Genomic DNA, 22,428 nt, shown 5'->3' on the forward strand with positions numbered 1-22,428 from the left:
AATACTTTTTCTTCCACGGATTAACAGTCAGAAAAATTTAGAATTATAAGTGTCATAGTTGCACTTTTCATGTAATCTTACAATTATACTCGGTTGTTTAAATCTTTTCTTCTACTCATTTTGAACCTTTTTTTATCCTTAATTTCATAACAGCTTGAATTTATTCTAAGCAAAATGTTAAAGTGATTTTTTTTTAAGAATTAAGGTACTTTTTTTAAATTTAAACGTAAATGCAGTGAGTATTATATTTTTGTCTTGCAGAATTTCACTCTTAACTTTTCAAGTTCCTTTCGTTCAGCTGTCATTACATTTCGCGTCTGACACCAAATTTCTTTTCAGTGACAAAAGCCCATCTACCCTCACAATTAATGTCTTGTTGCCTTTTGAAGAATATGTCACAGAAACTTTGTATATGGGTCTGCTTTGACCAAAATCGTAGATTGTTGCCGTTAGTTCTCTCTTTTTTTCTTTTTACTTTTTAGAACTTTAAAGCCTACTTAACCCTCAGTTTTTCAAAATTTCTACTTTATGAATTTTGATGCTTCATTGCTTATCCAGATATTTTCTGAGTCAACGACCAATTCAATATTGCGCCACACCTTTCTTTCCTTAATCCAAGAACTGTACTTCTTGTTCTTTCCCCTTTCTTTTTTCTACATCTTTTTCCTTAGTTTAAATTTTTAAATTTAATTCCTAACCCTTTCTATTCCTGATCCTAGTAGTAAAATACCAATTATTTTTTCCTTATCTTTCACAAGTTTTTTTTTTCAGTAAGTTTTTTTTTTCATATTTTTTTCCAGTCCACATTACTAAGAAGAAAAAAAAAATCCGTAATCTTATGAATAAGTTGCATTTGAGTGGTACTTTTTACGAAATGTCCTTTCTGCTTTATTTTATTGTGTTAGCACGTTATTTTATTTTTGTGGTTGATCCAGTGTATGTTGGGTCAGTTGTGTGTCAAAACAACTAGCTTAATTTGTAAGCTTTCGAATTTTTTTGTGCTAAATAAATAGTGGTTATAAAAAAAAAAATTTCTTCACTTTAATCTGATGTACAGGTATGTATCTTCACTTCTATAACATTTTGGTGAGAGCATTTTGATACTTTTTTTTATTGATAAATTGCTATTATAAATATCTCCACCTATTTTTCAAAAAATGTTATCTTTCATTTACAGAATACTGTTGGTCATTTTATCTTTCCTCTTCAACTTATTTTTGATCTTTTTTTTCACTTTATCCTAAATTCAGTGATAGCTATCTATTCAGTTTAACCATTGAGCCTGATGAGTTACTACGTTACAATTTGTTTAGTACGACCACATTTTTTAAACGTTCACCTGCACCTTAACTTTATAATTTCTTTTAAATTTTTTTCGGACAAATTTATTGCTTTTATAATTCATTTCGAAAATGATAAGTTTATTTCTGTTATTAATGACTGACAATATTCTATGTCCAAAGATAATGTTAACATCTTATTAATCCGGCATATTTTAACTGCTGAATCACTATATCTAATTATCTTTGGGTTTAAAATCACTATTCCTAATACTAATAGTTTAAATCTTTAAAATTTAATATTGTGATTTTCATTAAAATTTAAGAGCAACGTATTACATGATACGCTTTACATGATTTTAATAAATGTTATTTAAAGGAGCAAAATACAAAATTTGTGCGAAATCAAACTATTCTTGAGAAAAGAATTTTAAATATTCATATTTTTCATTCCCTTTCCTTATTTTAAAGGTCAGAAATCCAAATCTGTTGAAAAGGAAAAATATTTATTCAGAAAAAGTACGTTTTTGTGTCTGATTACGTAGCTTTAAATATTATCTGCACAATTCAGCGCATTTAAGGTGAGACTCTGGAACCACTAAGATTAAAACCTAGTGAGCAAAACAATCCAATCATTAGATCAAAAGTTATTAATTTTGCCGTCACTGTACACGAATCGTGTCCTTAAAGGAATGGAAAAATAAATTCTATTGCTTATGTTTATCTTGTGACAACTCAGAATAAGTTTAACATTAGTTTAAAGGTTTGTTTGTATCATTTAAATAGATTGAGTGAAACTAAAAAGAGGTAAAAAGGAATTTATTTGGCAAGCAAACTGTTCTTTTCGATCCTTTTTATTCCGGTTTCAATGTGATCAATCTTAATGAGGAGTCTTCCTTTTTTTGCATACATATCAATGATTATTTAGACCTGAATTTTAAATATTTGTGTTAAAGATGGCTATTAGATTAAGTTCTTTTTGCTTTATTTGGATATTTTATATTTTTTAATTTCTGTAATTTTACAATTATTAATCTTTAGAATCATTTATTTTTATTTTTCAAGAATGTTGAGAAACTCGTTTATTCAAATTACTGAAAAGTATTTTCCTCTTTATATGCATAGTTGGATAAGTGGAAGCTTTTTGTAAAAATAAAGCTTTTGTTCAAAAAAAAATCAATGAACGGCTTAAAACTATTAACTATTTCTTCTTACGTGATTGCGTCATTTATACTCGCATTTTATATGTAATGACCAGAGTAAAATCTCCTATTGGTCATTCTTCGTTTGCAGAAAAATCTAAGTGAGTACTGTTCCAGAAGCAGTTTTAGGAAAGCTTTTCACGGATTTTTTTTTTAACATGTATGTATAAATCATCACGGAGAGTTTAGAAAGTCACGTAGGAAAAAAAAAACTAATTTTTTCCTCAAAAGTCTGAGTCTGTTCGTAGTTTTTTTCGTACTTTTCTTTTTATAAAGGAACGTTTCAGTTAAGTGCTTCAGACTTCTCTTTTCCACAACTTTTAGAACTTTCTGTACCACTTCAAGACATCTGCCATAGAATTTTTAGCGTTCTGAAAACAATTTTCAAAAAAAAAAACAAGTTTTTATTTAATCCTGTTGACTTATATATGAATAGCTAAAAAGTTTTTCTTTCTTTTTTTATAGTCACTGAGCTTATTTTTTTTCTTCCAAATTTTAAAATAATAATTTTATAATTAATTTTAAATTGCTCTAAAATTTTTGTTCAATTTTACTGAATATTTTTAATGTTATAGCAAAATAAACATAAGACAAAAAAATTACCTTCTTATAAAAATGTTCATATCTGCATATATTTTTAAATTAGATCAACGAAATTTTACGCCTTCTTGGCAAATAACAACCAAAGTAAACGATATAAGTCATAAGATCATTGCTCAATTTTCTGGAATAGGGTAAAAAATTATTGTTCTCTTTCGTAATTTATTGTTGGTCTCTCAAACCTTTGAAACCTTCGAACTTTATTGCAAAGTATGAAAAATCGCATGAACTAAGTACTTCGAAATTTACAAAATAGTTCTCTCAGTATTTCTTGAGAAATTCACAAAAAATATCAAAAACAGAAAGTGTCTCTTCCATTATTGTAGAGTATCTTTTCTGTTGACTCGATAAGGAACAATAGAAACTAACTCTACAAAAAAAGAGACAAAAAATGCTTTTTGCAGGTTGGCGTAGACATTTTCTATATGCTGTAAAACCCGGTGTTATATTCTGATCACTCTGAATACCTTTTCTGTGCACTCTTTAAGTGACCTAGAGGGTTTTTCCAACAAATTATCTTTTTTCTACCGTCTAAAATCTATATGCTATGACCTGTTTTATTTTGAGCAATGTGAAACTATGTTCAAATTGATGCTCAAAAAACTTCCAAAGTTATTTTCTTCAAAAATATTGAAAACCTCTCTATGAAAACATTAAATAGTGTGTAATCGTCTGTAAGCTCAGGTATTTTGTTTAAATTTTTCTAAATCTATTTTTCTCAATGCATTTTTCCCCACCTAGTTCGAGAGGCTTTTCTACTTCCAATAACTTACTAAGCTAAATTTTTGTAATAGTTTTGAGTATTTTTTGTTACTTAAATTTATACCAGCACTTGAAAATTGGCTTATTGTTTTTATTTTTTGCATTTTGCCAAAGAAATTTTTTAATGCATATATCCAAACATATACGTTTTTTAGTTTAAAAATACTTTTAACTTTTCAATTTTTTGATCATGTAGGGTTTTAAAAAGAGCATATTTCACTGCCTATTAAAAATCATGTTGAATCATTGGCATGATATTTATGTCGTTTATCGAGCAGAGTAAAACGTCATAGTATCATTTTTTTTTCAAATTTTGTCTCAAAAGAAAATTAAATTATAAAGATTCCCTGCATTGTTTCAGAAAGAGTGTTTGTACTTAAAGAAAATATCCGAGCTTATATTAAAGAATTTTAAGCTAAATTTTCGATAATTGATTTAGATAGTAATAGAAAGTTGAGAAATATTGTACACTAATACCTCCTGGATTAAAATAAAACTACTTAAGCCCAGCCCCTTAAGGAAAATAAAAAAAAGCTATCCGAATTAAAATTTATGATCTATAATAATAAAAAGTATTATAATTAATACAATATCATATATAATTATCATATATTTATTTAATAATTATTATAATAATTATAATAGATATTTATATAAATATATTTATACTTATATTTATGCATATATTATATATATTATATATTTATACATAATTTATATTTATATAAACTATATATCATAATAATTATCATATATTTATTTAAGGAATTAAGTTTTTTGGAATGATAATAAACATTATTTATATGTTGCACTGTTGGTTCACAAACACTAAACCTGTATTTTATTAGTTGAAAACGTTATATATAATACTTAAATTTTATATAAACCTACTTGACGAGTTAAGGAATTTTTTTTTCATTTTCGAAATTAATCCTCTAATGTTCACCTCCTCTAATGTTACTAATGTTCACCTCCTCTAATGTTACTAATGTTCACCTCCTCTAATGTTACTAATATTCACCTCCTCTAATGTTACTAATGATAAAAATCCTCTAATGCTACTAATGTTAAAACAAATGCTCAAAAAAAACTCTTTACCCAGAGAGGTTTTTTCTGGAATAGTTTAAAATTTTTAATTTTTGAAAAAGTGACCATTATTAAAAATGTCACTACTGGCCACTGGCCTGTAACAAAATTTCCTACTATTGCCCTATACTTACTTTCAGTCGAAATATAATTCTATACATCTGTTTTCTATTCTCATTTATGTATAGAAAATGGAGGAAACATATCGGATTTTAATAATAGATATCGTTTTATAAGAGCTTGAGAGCCATCGCATTATTACATAGCACAAAATGTTGTTTTTCTCTCCTTCAGTATAGAAACTGTATTTGCCTCATTCTTTGGTCTGCAAAATAATATCGAATATTTACCAAGATAATGCTACGGAGGAGAAAAAAAAAATCATAAAAATAATATTTCAACAACATCAAATATCATCAATATTCTATTACATATTTTTCTATTCACTTTTTTTCTATTTTTAAGAAAAAACGGAATCTTTTCTAAAATACGTATGAAGCAGAAAACGTATATTGTAAAGCAAACAATAATATTGATCATGTCATGAAATAAAAATGAAGGAGCTTTGATAATTTAAACAGGAAGGAAGTTTCTTTTTTAAGTTAAAAGTTAAGGAGCTTCATTTTTTTTATTTAACTATTTAAGTCTCAAAATTACAAAGGAGATGGATGCATGGAAAATTAATAAACTATTAATAGTTATGGGAATAAAATCTTTCTATAGATATTGGTATTTAGAAATATGTAAAGAATTTAAGAAAGTCATAATTTAAAGTAATTAAATTGTTTTTTTGAAGCAACAGGTCTAAAATAAGGAAAAAATGTATGTACTACATTTACTTTCGTATTTTTGTGTTTTCAACGACAATGGAAATCAAAGTATTTTTTTACCTGGAAATAAAACAAAGCAAGTTTTTTTCTTAACATTTAAGGTCTCTATAATACAATATAAATTATCTTCTCGAAATCAATAATAGGCAATGAAACTTGTGCTTGAACTGGCGGTCAAAGATTTTTTTTACAATTTTTTTGCAATACGCTATTTAAATACGCTATTTCTTTGCTATTTAAATAAACTTGGCNCTTTTCTAAAATACGTATGAAGCAAAAAACGTATATTGTAAAGCAAACAATAATATTGATCATGTCATGAAATAAAAATGAAGGAGACTTGATAATTTAAACAGGAAGGAAATTTTTTTGTAAGTTAAAAGTGAAGGAGCTTTATTTTTTTTTATTTAACTATTTAAGTCTCAAAATTACAAAGGAGATGGATGCATGGAAAATTAATAAACTATTAATAGTTATGGGAATAAAATCTTTCTATAGATATTGGTATTTAGAAATATGTAAAGAATTTAAGAAAGTCATAATTTAAAGTAATTAAATTGTTTTTTTGAAGCAACAGATCTAAAATAAGGAAAAAATTTATGTACTACTTTCGTATTTTTGTGTTTTCTACGACAATGGAAATCAAAGTATTTTTTCACCTGGAAATAAAAGAAAACAAATTTTTTTCCTAACGTGTAAGGTCTCTATAATACAATATAAATTGTCTTCTCGAAATCAATAATAGGAAATAAGACTTTTTCTTACAATTTTTTCGCAATACGCTATTTAAATACGCTATTTTTTGCTATTTAATATTGAAGATGAGGAAAAACTTGACAAGATATGGAAAACTTTGAACTTACCACTATTTATTCGGAGTTTATTTTTTTAAATGTTTAAAAAATTAGTCAAAATTATGTTCTCGTAACGTCCAAAAATCGTGCTTTCTTTTCTACAAATCTTTTTTCGTTGCTTCATATTGAGGATCTAATATCAAAATTTATTTTTTTACATATAAACAGAAATATATTTTCTTTTTTTTTACAATTAAGATAAATTTCATTTTTCCATGTAGGTGGTACTAAATGTTCAGAAAGTTTAGAAATTGGGATTAGGTGAAAGAATACGGATGAAAAAAAATGTCTGATAGTTTAAATGCGTAACAAACAAATGACTGGAAATGCTCAGAATACTTTGATAAAAAAAATCACTAGTAAGAGAAGCAACATACAGCAAGCGCATAAGCTTCAAGAAATTAATTCACTTTGAAAAGTTTTAATAGACTAGATCACCGGGGAAAATTAATTAATAAATAGAATATCAAAATTTAAAATTATTACGTATATGCACAATTTGTATATATGTTACAATTTGTATACATGTAAACAAAATTTGTATATATTTGTATATATGTACAACAAAATCTGAATATATTTGTATATATGTAAGCAAAATTTGTATATATTTGAATATATGTAAACTAAATTTGTATATATTTGTATATATGTAAACAAACATATTGCATATCTATATGCATGTGTGAAGTGAATGTTTTTGTCAACCTACGGAAGACATTCTCTTGTTCCTGTTCGGTTTTATTTATTATAATGAGTTTTGTAGAGTTTGTTTCGATTGTTCTTTAACGAGGCAACAAACAGGTTATACTTTATTTGGAGTTTCAATTTTTTCAATTTTCTTTTTCTGAGGTAAGTCTTCTTCGGATAGAGTTTGAATCTTTGCACGCAGCTCAGATGGGTATTCCTTTCTTTTATATTTCGAGTTATGGAAGAACAAATTCTACGAAAGCAAGTGTCGAGGTTGAATCAATAGTATACAAGTAAAATTACGATTAAGACTAAATGAATAAATATGCAAAATCTACACTTATTGGTAAAAATAAAAGTTTAACTAAATATTATTATTATAGACAAAGAAATTAATCCAATATTATAAACTACTCTACTGTTTGGGTTGGAAAATAAGGACAAAACGAAAAGACAAAATTTGTATTATGACATTAATAATTATAATCACTGATAACTCTGATGTTAGATCTTATATAAAAACAACTTTCTTAAAGGAAAGAAAGATATAGTAGACGAAATAAATATCGGAAAAAAGTAAAAAAAACGATGGCAAAAAATTCTGTCAAAGTCGAATGTAATGAAAAGTATGTTCGGACGAAGGATGAAACCTCATTCTCCGCTGCGTTGGTTCTGAATGTTGCTTTTTTCTTCCAACTGCAATATGCACTACGCAATCCTGTGAATCACAAATCTTTGAAAGCTGCCTTTCCTCGTCGAACTCTGATCCTTTCTATACGCAAAAGCCACAAGAGTCACAGAAGCCATCAATAGTCAAAAAGAGTCGCAAAAACTACAAAAGCCACACTCTATAGGTTCTTCGATTCAAAGTTTTCGTCTGATAAGAATGGATTGTTCCATTTCTTTTGCAAGTGGAGATAGGCGATATCATTTTATGACTCTCTTCTGCACTGATTTGTTTCTAATACAAATTGCATTATTTTCATAGAAAAAAATAATATGAATGAATATAATATTACAACATAAAATAATATTCGAAATGTTGAAATTTCGAAGTTACGAATGATTTTAAAATTCATTTTGTTATTGTTCGATTTATATTTTAATTTTGATTTTCGAAGTCTGAAATCGAAATTTAAATATTGTGTTCTGTGACTGCCTTCGGAAGCTGTAGTCATGCATTCCCTTCCTTAAAAATATTTGGAACTATCTAGTCCTATACTGACTGTCGGTGCATAGAATTGAAGGGCTAGTGCTGTATTCGTATTCATTTGTAGTGTTGCGTCTTAGGCATATATCGATCACAACCCTTCAGTCGTTATGAACTATTATTAAATTTTATCTATATAAATTTTCTTTTACTATACTTATGTTCGTTTATTTATAGTTCATTTACTTAAAAGATACTTGATTTTTTTTAAGCGAATCATATTTTTTAATTAAAACACTGTAAAAAATTAATTAAAACCTGCAAAAAAATCAGTGTTAAATTTGGTAAAGAGCTAAAGTTCAAAATTCGTCTTTATATAATTCACTGAAAAGCCCTGACGAAGTTCTGTTTGGTATTCAAGTTTATTAAGTTTTATTTCAATTTGCTTTTAGATTTCAGTTTAATTATAATTGTTAAAACCTATTTAAAAGTTCTTTTATTTTATTTAGGATTATGTGAAACAACCCACAGAAAGGACCAGAGAGGTCCAGTTTTTCGAACGGAACCCTCTTCGAGGGTTGAATTTTCAAACAGCAGCGGGACTGAGCTTCGGTGCAGTGCGGATGGAACACCCACACCCCGTCTGACGTGGCAGACGAGAGACGGAGGAATTGCACGTGACATCTCCGGTCTTCGTTTTACCCGATCTGATGGAACCCTTGTGTTCCCACCATTCTCGAGGAGTGATTTTCGACAAGATGTCCACGACTCAGTTTATCAGTGTTTGGCTTCCAATCTTATTGGGTCTATCATCAGTCGAGAAGTCCATGTCAAAGGAGGTATGTTCTCTTCATACATTGTTTTGTACAGTACAATTAATATGCAGCTTTGTTTTTAAGCAGTAGCTATTTTACAGATCATTTTTTTAAATATTTCTCTCTATCCTGCCAACTTTAGAAGGCAGCGTAACTTTGCAGTAATGTATCCTAGCATGAGTTTGGTTTAGTAGTGGTTATGTTATTCAGCCGTTTCGAAATGCTTTGCTAACCTTAAATAAAGCATCAGTGTAGGAGACTTGACTTTATAAAAGCATCAATGTTGGGTAGCTCGATTCAGAGATCGCCCTTTCTAATTTCTTAGAAACAAAAAGGTGATTCTACAACAATAGTGGTCACCATGTTTACAGAATACAGCGTAACTTTACAGGAAAGTATCCTAGCTTGAGTTAGGTTTAATAGTGGTTATGTTATTCAACCGATTCGAAATGTTTGGTTAACCTTAAAAAAAAGCATCAGTGTAGGGCACTGACACTTAACTTTATAAGAACATCAATGTAGAGTACCTCGATTCAGTGATCGCTCTATCTAATTTCTTAGTTTGAAAAAAATGATTCCTCAACAATAGTGGTCACGCTGTTTATCAAAACTAAAAAAATCAAAAGCAAAATCTCACGAGAGCAGAACCTATTTTGCAATGGTTCAAAATTTGCTTTGGCAAAATGAATTTTATTAAACTTACTGATCAGTGTGATAGACATTCCACTGTTAAAACGTATTTGCCAAGAAACCCGTATATTTTGCGGCTGTACTTCCAATTATATTAATGTTTTTATAGCTTTGCGCATAAAAAGCCTTTTGAAAGAGTATATTTTGGGGCAAACTTTCAGCAGCCATTTTAAGAATCCAAGTTGAGGAATATAAATAATAATGCAATAACACCTGGAGTGAGACAAAAACATAATTTAATTCATATTAACACTTTATTAAAATTACAGGAGATTTATTCTGTCTCAACTTCCTTTTAAGAGTACTATTCATGAAAGGGGGAGTTCTAATTACAGGATATTCATTCTGTCTCGACTTCCTTTTAAGAGTACTATTCATGAAAGGGGGAGTTCTAATTACAGGAGATTCATTCTGTCTCGACTTCCTTTCAAGAGTACTATTCATGAATGGGGGAGTTCTAATTACAGCAGATTCATTCTGTCTCGATTTCCATTTAAGATTACTATTCATGAAAGGGGGAGTTCTAATTGCAGGAGATTTATTCTGTCTCGACTTCCTTTTAAGAGTACTATTCATGAAAGGAGGAGTTCTAATTACAGGAGAATTATTCTGTTTCTATCTCCTTTAAAGAGTACTTTTCATGAAAGGGATAGTTCTAATTACAGGAGATTTATTCTGTGTCTACCTCCTTTTAAGAGTACTATTCATGAAAGGGAGAGTTCTAAATACAGGAGATTTATCCTGTCTCTACCTCCTTTTAATAGTACTTTTCATGAAAGGGGAATTCTTAAAATATTATTTTACAAAAAACAAAACCATTCTTTTCTACTTTTCTGTTATTGAATAAATTCGTAATGTGACCAAAAATAAGCAAATGAAGAAAACTATTTATTTCAAAAACCGTGTTTTTAAATTTAATTTTCTTTTTGTTGGATGTTTGAAATCCTTTGATTAAGTGCTTAGTACTATAAACTTGTAAAAATGTTACCACTTTATTATTTTGGAATCACTCTCATACAGAGGATTCTTTGTAGAATTTTTTTTTGAGAAATCCTTTCTTTTATTTCAAGTCAGACGTTCCATTAAGAGATACAATCTCTAATTCGACCTATAGAAGGTGCTTTCTCATATTAAATTGCCAGAGCGATATATGACACTGAAATAGTGTGAAGAGCACAAAAAAGGAAACAAATCTTATTTATTATCATGTTCTAAGCAATAACAAAACAAACGAAATAAAAGTATATAAAAATTGATGAGAGAGAAAAAGGTAGCCAGTTACGATAACAAAAATATATTTCCAAAACAAAGTGTCAGTTTATTAAAAATAACATTAAAGATGGAATAAGGTCGAAGGACAAATTTTTAATTAACTGTACTAAATTTTAAATTGATGAATAATTACTTAGTGAACTTTTTAATTAACTAATCGAAGTTAAGCGATTTGATTGGATGGATGGCTTAGATTTGATGGAGTTGAATAGGCTTATGCAAACAACTGTACTAAACTGGATAACTCTTTTAATCACAAAAGGTCGCATTTAAAAATATAACTCTTTATTTTAATGATTTTTATCGAATTTAAAATTGCTGTTAATTTATCTAATTGTTGAAAAATGTAAAAGTGTGCACACGAAAACAAAGACCTTATTTTTAGTTTTAGTTGAGTTTGCACATGGAAAGTATTATAGTCTACTAGATGACCAATTTTTTTTTAAAATTATAACTCATGCTTATTAATTCATTTTAAAACAATGATTTTGCAAATAATTCAATTTTATTTTTCGGATAATTGTTACTTTTAATCAAATGGTGGAATAGTTGATGGAATTGTTTCCTTTAGATTACAAAAATTCTTTTAATTCTATTAATTAGATCAAAAATAGTATTTATATTAATTTTTCTTGAAACTTTAGAATTTAGTGCGATTAGTTTATTTGTATTTAAACTAAAATCACTGTTTTTATCGCATATGTTAAAAATGGAGATATTATCAACTTTATCTTAGATAGTGTTCTTAAAAAAATGTACGTTATCATCTTTGTTATGAAGCAAAATTAATTCCTCGGGGTATGTATTATTTATAAAAAATATAGTTTCGAAAATTAAAAAAATATTAAATCAATAAATCTAAACATACGTTAAATATTTAATGTATGTTTTTTGTTTCTTAATATAATATAGCGTAATATATAATGTTCATTAAAACAGTCTAGTTAGAAATGACGAAAAATTATACCCTTCTTGTATATCATCTGTTTGAATGATTTAATTTTCATTATAAGGATAACTAAAAAATAAACGTGCATTATATAAAGCTTACAATAATCTCAGTTATATTTTTATTAATCTCAGGGATATTTTTATAATCATACTATTAATTAAAAAGATCACCTTAAAGTTTATAAAGGGAAATGCTGTTAAATATTTATCCTAGAACTAAAATTTTCGGACTATTTTTTTGTGTTTAATAAAATTTTAAAACTCGTTGATTATTTATAAATAAAAAGTAAATTAAAGTAAAACCATCTTTTACAATATTGTTGATAAATACATTTAATTACTAAAAGAATGCATGCAGTTCACGGTTTAATTAAGTATGCATTTGACATGCATTTAATTTTTATAAGTGTTTAAGAAATTTGTTGTGAATTTTTATTTTAGCTATTTTAATTTTCAAACAATTCTACAAAGCTAAACTTTTTTATCATAATGTTATCAATTAAATTATTTAATTTAAAATTTTTACTGCTTACTAATTTCTTATTTTCAAGTTCAGTAAAGAACATTCTGCAGAAGAGCATAGTTAATAGCTTTATTTACAGTGTATAGGGGTTATCACAAAATTCTTTTAAAGTTGTTTAATAGCAAGATAAACTTGAGCGAAAGAAATTTAAAAAATATTATTATAGTCATTTATAATTACGTTATGATTTAGATTATAAGTCACAGGGTATTGATAAGTTGCCTATTTACGTACTGTAAGAAAACCTGGAAACATAAGAAGAAAAAAAAAACATACCGGTTCACTATTATAGATATTTATAATAAATTTATAAATCTGAAATGCATTTTCTCAAATCGATAATGTAAACTACACTGCATTAAAACAAAAAATAGAATCATTTTATTTATACTTTCCAATCAATTTCTACTAGCTCTAGTAAAAAATAAAAAGAGGGTTCAATAATTTATGGATAGAACTTTTTACTTCTAAAATAAATTTAAATAGATTAAATAAACATCCATTCTGCATTTTAAAAAATATTAATTTTGAAATTTATCGAATTAATTAAAATTTGAGATTTACCTTATATTTCATTCATAGTTTAAACAAATCACGTAATAATTTAAATTTCAGAAAGACTATATGCATAATACAGCCTAAGTTGTCAGTTGTAATAAATTCTGTTTACTATATTATAATAATGATTATTATATATAGAGAAATTCATAAATTAAAATGGAATTTTTTATTGCATTAAAAGTACGGGAAATCACTTTCAAGATCTGATTAATTTCTTTGCAGAAACTGTTTAAAATTCATTTAAATATGTCTATTTTATCATTAAATAGAATTAATAATTTTAAAAAAAAATCTTCACAATCTACACTCACATTAATATAATTACAGCAGCATTTTTTTGTAATTTATAAAATTTCGAATTTTTAAATTAAATGTCTTTTTTTCTTCACATTTTTTCAAAAATTTTTTAATTGAAATTTAATACAATTTTAAACTTTTTGTAAAAAAAATCAAAAATATACGTAATTAACTAATTTATTTATTTTGTTATCCCTCTTACTTTTCTTAAAATTCTTATTTTTAAGTTGAAAAGAAAGGAAAAAAACCTACCAAGTCTTAGCATAACCTACGGAAAAAGACGAAATTTACTTCACTTTTGTAATTGAAAGAATTTTTTCATCATTTAAACGAAAATTAAAAACACTATTTTATTTAAGTTACTAAGCAAATTACAAATTTTCAAAATGCCTGCATCTTGGATCCCTTTAATAGCAATAAATGAATGATTCTTCTGTTAATAGCGAAGCATTTAAATATGAATTTAGAAAACTAATATTAAGTAAGTGGATTGTTTGAGTGATTTAATTTTTTTACTGGAATTGAAAAAAAAAATTTTCACATAAAAATGTGATATAAGAAATTTTGAAGTAAATGTTTTGGTGCTTTTAGTGAACAAATTTAGCTTTGCTCTAGCGTAACAAATAATTTTATTCACCGTATAAAAAGAAATGGCGTAAAAGCAGAAATTGACGAATACTTCTCTGGTGAGTACATGCTGATTCATGAATTGAAGGATTATTATACTTTAGTACATGCTGATTCATGAATTGAAGGATTATTATACTTTAAATTTTGGTTTTATCCCGTAATTTCAATTTTATACACTCTAAGAAAATTTCATAAAATTCGGATATCTGGCCCTTAAATTGTTTGGTGGGCTCCCTTCTATGAGAAAAACCTAGTTCCCGTAATTCAACGATTAACCATCAAGTTTATTAGAATTGACCTTTAATTTTAATTGTCATTGTATAAACTTATCTAACTGCATTCGAGGGCATATACTTTCCCCTTGGTGTTTGTAGCATCAACTTACGGACACAAAAGTCCCGGGTTCAAACCCAGCTAGGGTGGTTCAAAAAAACTGGTGACAATGCACTCTCATTTCTGTCCTTCCATCGACAGATGGCAGCACTGCACTATTTCACCCATTTCCACGTTTTGCCTTGATTCGAATAAAATTCGATTTGCCTTGATTTGACTGATATGAGACTCAAGCAGCCTTAAGCCAAGATACCAGGAAAACTTTTACGAGCATGAAGTCAATATATATTAATTAATTTTACTAGAAAAAATAATCACAAGCACACCTGTATTTTTATTTTCACGACAGCTTGAGGGGCAAATATGAAATTTGTACGGTCAGTAATTGATGCTCTTTTTTGGTGATCTCTGACTGTAATCTAGAGAAGAAAGTCTTTAGCATGTACTTCAACGGCTTTTGTGAATGCATGCAGTCAAATGAATTGAAGCAAATTATATTTAAAAATGCGAATTTAAGTCGTAATTACATTTTTTATAAATACTCTGCTTTAACGATCCTGTTACAAACTTATCTTCTTCTGTACAATGAATATTTTTTTACCTTGATGTGTAATATTTCTGTTAAAAATATTGCTCTCAGTTATTGTTTGAAAGAAATTAACTTATAGAAAAGAAATAACTTTTTTTTTCCATCGCCATTATAATCTGCAAATTGATGTATGATGATTTTTTACTTTTTTTTTCTTACCATTTATCCAACTCCTGCCAAAATAACTTGCGCTTAGGTACTTAAGCGACTTAGTATTTTAAAGAAATGAGTGTAAGATAGATTTTTCTAACATTTTCTTTTCCAACAATATACCTCCTTGATTCTTCTCTCTCAACTTAGACCGTATTAAGAAGAAGAAGAAGAAAAAAAGATTTCATTAATCATTCTATAAGTTCGGTTCATGAAAAAAAGTATATATATATATATATATATAAATAGACTTCGATGAAGATTTTTTTTTTGACGAGTAGTAGGTGGGTAACTTAATAACAACTTTTGCGGGTAAAAATGATCGATTGTACCTCCGGACTTTTTGAGATGTTTATGAAAGTTCATCTTAAGTCAAAGCCTTAATTTTAAAGGTTGTGTTCGTATGGGTGGAGGGGGGTATTGGCAAGAAAAAAAGATTTTGGCATTAAGTGCACTTTATCTTAAGTATCAATCATTATCCCATTTCTTTCAGCTCAAATGGAGGTGCAATAACCATTTCCATCAAAACAGTTTATTTCGTTTTTTTTAACTCCACTTCTATAACAAAAACCATTTCGTGTCAGATTATTTCAGTTTTATGAACGCATGTTGTTGGAGATAAAAAAAAATGACTGCAAAATATTAAGTGCATGAAGGAAAAGTAGTTTGATAGTTTTTCTTAAGAGTGCACAACTAGGTAATATTTCAAATTTGAATTCATAGAATTACGTTATGAAACTAGACATTTAACATCTTATTCAATCTTCTTTTTTCGAAAGGAAAATTTATCATTTTTATAATAGCCAAAATAATTTATTTTTCTTAAGTTCAAATTGTTTATTTCATCAGGGTAGTATAAATAGCGGAGAGTTATGCACACCTTGGACATTATGTACCTTGATAAATTCTGCATTTTGTATAGGTAGTTGATGCCTGTAACACAAAGTAATATCTGCTGTGCTGGGGACCATTTCAGGATTTCAACTCATGTTCTAGAGTTTTTTTTTAAAATTTATTTTCTTGCTGCGAAGTAATTTTTTTTAATCAGTCAGATTTGAAAGCAAAAACCCATAAGCCATAAACGTAGTTTGAAAACTAAGAGCTACCTTTAAAAAACTTTTGCTATCAACAGGGGTCTGGAATTCGCTATGCAAAATGATCTTTGTTTTAAAGACCTTTGGATTCTCTCTGATAACCGTAGCTCCCTGCAAAATCTCAACAACTGGACCCAACCAGTATTTCCATCCTAAACAAATTAAAACTCTTGTCCCTCAGCATAATATTCACCTCAGTGGATTCCTTCTCACGTCGATCTCTATGGAAACGACTTAGCGGACAGCCTGGCTAAAGAGGGTTGCAACCAACCTCACCCTACATCTTCTGATCTTGCCTATCTTGAACATTACTCCCCGAAGAAATCCCAGCTTCTCAGGGACTGGCTGATTCCCCCCACCCACCATTGGTACAAGGGATGTAAGCCTGGAGTTTCTTTGACTCTTCCCTTTGAAAGGAGGGTCTGCACCACCCTCTCCCGCCTCGCTACCGGCCACCTAAAAGGTTTACTATTTTCCGAAGGAACTAAAACCTACCACCTGCACCAGGCTTCCGCCGATCATATCCTGGGATGTTCTGGTCTTTTCTGGGAAGATATCTACTCTATTCCTCTTTTGGTCATCGATTTCATTCAGGTCAACAGGCTCATAGATCTGGTCTGACTTCGTCAGGCCAGAAGAGGATAAGCATCAACAACAACAAAAATCCATAAGCCATAAACTTAGTTTGAAAACTACGAACTAACTTAAAAGAACTAAGGTAGATAAGAGCCAAAAGTGGTTTTATCTTCAAGAAAACATATCAATTTTTAAGAAAAATAATCTATTTTGATTAGGCTTAGCAAATTAAGAAAAAAACATTAATGTTGTTTCTGGGCGAATCTCTGTTCTGTAACTTGGACGGCTACGTGCAACATGTCTGGTTGACATAAACATAATTTATCTGGGAACTATGCCGCTTATAATGAGTAGAACGCTTCGTATTTTCTTTATTAATGACTTTTTGACGATTTTTCGTCTTGAAAATCATGACAATATTCCCTCACACAAAACATGTATCAATAAACAAACGTATAACATATTTCCCTGAACCCATTAGTAATTAAAAGTGTTTCAGCCCTTTTACACTTTTTCTCTATCTAATAACATAGAAAAGCCGGTTTTAGCTATACGGAGAAGACTGCAGGTCAAAATACGACTTTTGACGACGATTTTAAATTACGATGATGTACTGAATGTCAGTGACCTAAATCATCTGAATTATTGTACTTAAAACGAAAAAAAGTAAAAATCAATCCAAATCATGACAATTTCAATCAGTAAATAATTTAGACACTCAAACTTCAGCTTTATTTTTAATTTAGTAGTTGCTGAAACAGCATTAAAGTTGATATATATATATATATATATATACACAGAGAGAGAGAATGATAGACACTGTAACATAAAGAGCTTAGAGCTTTCACAAATATTTTTATGTTATTTCTTCATCTAAATTATCCTTCTTAATTATTTGTTCAAGACGAAATGAGTTCTTATTATTCATACCTGGCATTTTACTNATTGGGAAATTCTAATTAAATTAACAATGGGAAAGATATTTAGGATCTAATTTTTCACATCTCTTAGCTAACTTATATGAAAATTTTTATACTATTATGAAAAAAAAAATTACGCTGTAATATTAAATTTATTTTTATATTTATTGATGATTTAATTATCTTTCACTTTCAACATTATGCAATTTTATTAAATAATATTTACCCCGGGGAATTAATCTTGCTTCGTAATCATGATGATAATATTAATTTAAATTCTTTGGATTTGGGTATTATAAAAGAGGAAAATATCTGCTTTGTTGATTTATGCGATAGAAGAAAGCAATAAAAGAAATAATTTTAATGTAAATAAACTAATTACTTGGAATTCTAAAGTTTCCGAAAAACATCTTTTTAAATACCATTTTTAATCAAATGAATAGAATTAAAATAATAAATAGTAATGCTTATTTATCCAAAAAACATAATAGACAAACTCTTTCAAAATTTGATAAAAAAAAACAAGGGATACCCATCTTAAGTTCTATATAAAATCATTGAGTAAATTATATATTATAATAAATAAATTTACTTAAAACTTTGTTAACTTCGTTAATTTTTATCATGTGCAAATCCATTTCGGGCAAATTCGTGGCTAAAAATCTGTGCAAAACAAGCAATTCGTATCTCTCTCTGTTTCTTAAAAAAAGTTAATTTTCTAAAATTATTAAAATTGTATAGTTAAATATCTATCTTATTACTTATAAACTTCTTTAAACTATCCAGTATATTACCTTGCGCACATCCATTTTTGGGCCAGTCCTTGGTAATTAACAAATCAAACGAGCTTCAGTACTACAGCAAGGATGCGCTATAAAACAAAATTCCTCTATTTACGCTTTTATCTTAATTTGCACTTCTGTTTTCATATTTTGTAATCTGGCAATTTTATTACAAAAAACTTTTAAATTGTTCTTAAAAATTTTCCCGTCCATGTATGCTTATTTAAATTTGCTACTCGCTTTATAGATTTTGTTCTGTTTTTTATTTTAATTTTCTGTTCTTTTGCGTGATATTTATAACTTAATGTATTCTATTCTATTTTGCTTCAAAAAAATTTTTGATTGCTCCTCACACTATAGTATTAATATATTTTACTTTGGCTATATTGATACAATATTAGAAAGCACTCTATTGAAATCTGGCAAAGTATAGTATAAGAAGTTGGTGAAACATCAAACCATTTTGAATTGCTCGGAGAAAAAAATTCTTTACAGATTTTCATACTGTTTAGTAATGCCATTTCTAGTAAAACAAAAAAGAAAAAAAAGCATACTTTAGGGAATGAAACCAAAATATACGTTATTTGACCCTGTCATTTGACAATTTTTCCGTTTTTGTTGTCATACCTCAAGAGTCCTGTTGGACTAGACTAGGTCTATGAAGCCAAACAACATTAGTTTCTTCCTGTGGTTGTTACATCTACTTCATTGTTATTTTGGCCAGGAAAATCTGATTTATTATCAGATTATCTGACGGAAAGGAGAAATTGTCAGATTTTTCCGTATGCTAATAATCTATTTTTAGTTCCTACCGCAATCAAACATGTCTTGCTGTTTATTACATCTGTAATCAGTAATCTAATTTGTCAGATTACACCAGGAATTTCTTTCTTTCGGTTAAATTTAAATTATGATCCCCGATGTTTGTATTTTATTATCTTCAATTTTGATTAGGGGTCTAAAATTGCATATTAAGGGTGGTCGTTAAGGAATACCCTGTATACTCAGGCAATCATGGCAATGAATTCACGTTGTTTGGTACCTTATGAAGAAAAGAATGGATTTTCTGGGCCATGACATTTAACGAATTATCTCCCATTACTCAAGTCACTGCATAGAGCAAGAAAAAGTAAAGTGACGCCTTTAGGGAAAAAAAATCTCCCAATAGTAGAAGTTACAATTTACCAAAAAAAAAAACGCTTCAACTGCCTATAATACATTTTTAGTTTGCCATATGCATAATAACTAATTACTCTGATCTTTGCAAATTTTAGAACTAAAGAAACTCGTGTAACACGCGGAACATCCTTCTTTTGCATTATTTTTATGTTTCGGTACATAACACAGAAAAGAGATTTTTATTATAAAATGAAAGAAAATTTCTGCTACAATCTATTTACGCGGAGTAAACTTTGAAGAAAACAAAGTACTCGCAATTTACTAAATGGTTCTTTTATTTGAGATGGCCCCGGAGAAAATATTCTTACTTCAAAGAATAAAGTTTAGCGAAAATAACTTATATTTTATCATATCGCCTCATCTGAGAAACGAGAAGGAAAAAAAAAGGTAATAAAATAACGGAATACGAGACTAACTGCTCATTTCTGAAGGCACCGCATTCATTTCTGAAGGCACCGCAGAGAAATATTTTCGCCGCTCGTCGAGCCTCAGAAATTGAGTTATACAACAGACTATAAAGAAATAAATCAGAATAAAAGGGTTTTTTTCCCTCTATTTAGAGAAGTCAATTTGATAACTCTTGCATTCAATGGAGAAATTTCCTCTTAAATATAGTTTAAATTTTAACAACTTACAGAGCTGTAGTATAGATATGTTTGATATTTAAATGGCATTTTATCGTTATCGTTAATTAAAATTATTTATTTTAAATACATTTTCTTCACGCAACATGAAACTGGTTTTTGTGAGGATGCTGCTCAAAATTTTGTTTTGCGAAATTCTTCAGATTCTAAATTTGTTATTAATGTTTATTATGAAATTGCGATTGATATTTTAAAAGAAATTAGAAAAATAGGAAGACTCATTTTCTAATTACTCATTTAGCTTATAAGTATAAAATTCTATTATTATGTCTATTTTGAATTCAAATTGATTGCACTGATATACAAGCTGTAGATATCTAGCATAGTGTATACCTTTTCTGATGCATGCAGGTGTATGTTTGTTATGATGATTTCAAATCTGAAAACCATTACGCTCTATCACGCCAGACTTTCCAAGATATTGCCTGAAATTACTTTTTATGGAGCACAATTTAATTTTCGTATAATGCTCTTTAAAATTTAGTAATTTTAATATAATACTGCTTAAATTTCCGTAAATTTAAATACATTTTGTTAAAATTTTATTAATTTGAATGGAATACTGCTTGAATTGTTTTTAATTTTAATAGAATTCACTTGCATTAGATACAAATTTCAGTCACAAACACTGTGGATTTCTTTGAAATGAGTGACACCTTAACTAGAAAAAGCTCTGGTTAAATAATTTCCAGAAGAAAATGCGAGGGAAGACAGCAGTGGGTAAAAGCACTGAGAAAAAAAAGTACTACGTTAACAGTTGCATGAATTTAATCAGTTACTTGGTTTAGGCTGTTATACGTGAATTCTACATAACTAATTATTTATTAGAATGTAAATAAATGCTTTTTGAAAACTCTAAAAATATGTAAAGTTTAATTTGAAGCTTGTGGAAACGAACTTTTTAAGCCTATTCTGATTTTTCTTAATTGCACAATACCTACTAGTATTAAAATATAAAATGTATCAATTAACGGCAGTTTTTTGGGCAATTAATATTGTGTTAAATATTCACAAAAACTATGAAATGTTTCACTTTAATAAAAAATTTTTTTACAAATTTAACCTACTGATGAAGCCCTAACACAACATAATTGGTGTAGGTATTGAAATTCTGAAAAATTATTGAGCTTTTTGAGATTACTAAGAATTTTGTTAAATAGTATGAAGTAAATAAAGTTTTCTCCACTCACTTTAAATCAATTCTTATAGTTATTTTTTAAAAAAATGTTTTATTTTATTAGAATAAACATTTGATTATTTTGAATTCTGGCTTAATATTCTCAACGGAGCAAATCAAATTTTACGTAAATTCATATAAATTCATGTTCTTTCCTAGAATTTTTTAAAAAGCTTTCTTTTCGGTTAGGTTTTCTTATGTGTTTTTTTCCCCGGTGCTTTTTTTTCGTTCCCTATTTGCTATTCTGTGCCTCCGCGATGTACTACAGCACTAAAGTATACTTTGGTTTAAGGATATATTTTCAATGTGTATGGATTTTATGCGAGATCCAGGTATTTCTATACAGTATATATGTCGTATATCTTTCTTTGACTCTTTTCTTAGTTAATGATATATTCATGTGTCCTGGATGTAGCAGTCAATTGCTTTTTTGATATAAAAATGGTTGAGGAGATATATTTAAAAAATGGTGGGTGATAGAGACAAATGGTTTTCATATTTATTTCACTTTACCACTTTGTCTTAAAAAATTTATGTGATACTGAGATATCCACAAATTTTTAAAATTTTTGGTGTGAATTGGCCAGTGTTTGGTGTAAACTTTTTCCATTATAAGTGTCCAAATTTAAGCTCCCTTTTTGTCAAGTACCTATTACGTTTCTGCCACTGTTATTTACAAAAGGAAGTATTGTTTACCATATATTGATACACACACGCACACACACACACACACACATATATATATATATATATATATACAGTGAAACCTCCTGTTATGGACACTCCTGCAA

The 22,428-nt window shown here is 28.2% G+C and overlaps 1 protein-coding gene across 2 annotated transcripts in view; it reads left to right on the forward strand.

The window, feature by feature from the left end:
• LOC107449821 (cell adhesion molecule Dscam1) overlaps positions 1-22,428 on the forward strand; it is a 356,610-nt gene that overhangs the window by 103,658 nt on the left and 230,524 nt on the right. For both annotated transcript variants that reach the window (XM_071177996.1, XM_071177997.1), the window contains exon 2: positions 8,964-9,293. In XM_071177996.1, coding sequence (XP_071034097.1) covers positions 8,964-9,293 — 330 coding nt within the window. The remainder of the gene's footprint in view (positions 1-8,963; positions 9,294-22,428) is intronic.

This window comes from Parasteatoda tepidariorum, chromosome 1, assembly GCF_043381705.1.
Source record: "Parasteatoda tepidariorum isolate YZ-2023 chromosome 1, CAS_Ptep_4.0, whole genome shotgun sequence".
Taxonomy (NCBI): Eukaryota; Metazoa; Arthropoda; class Arachnida; order Araneae; family Theridiidae; genus Parasteatoda; species Parasteatoda tepidariorum.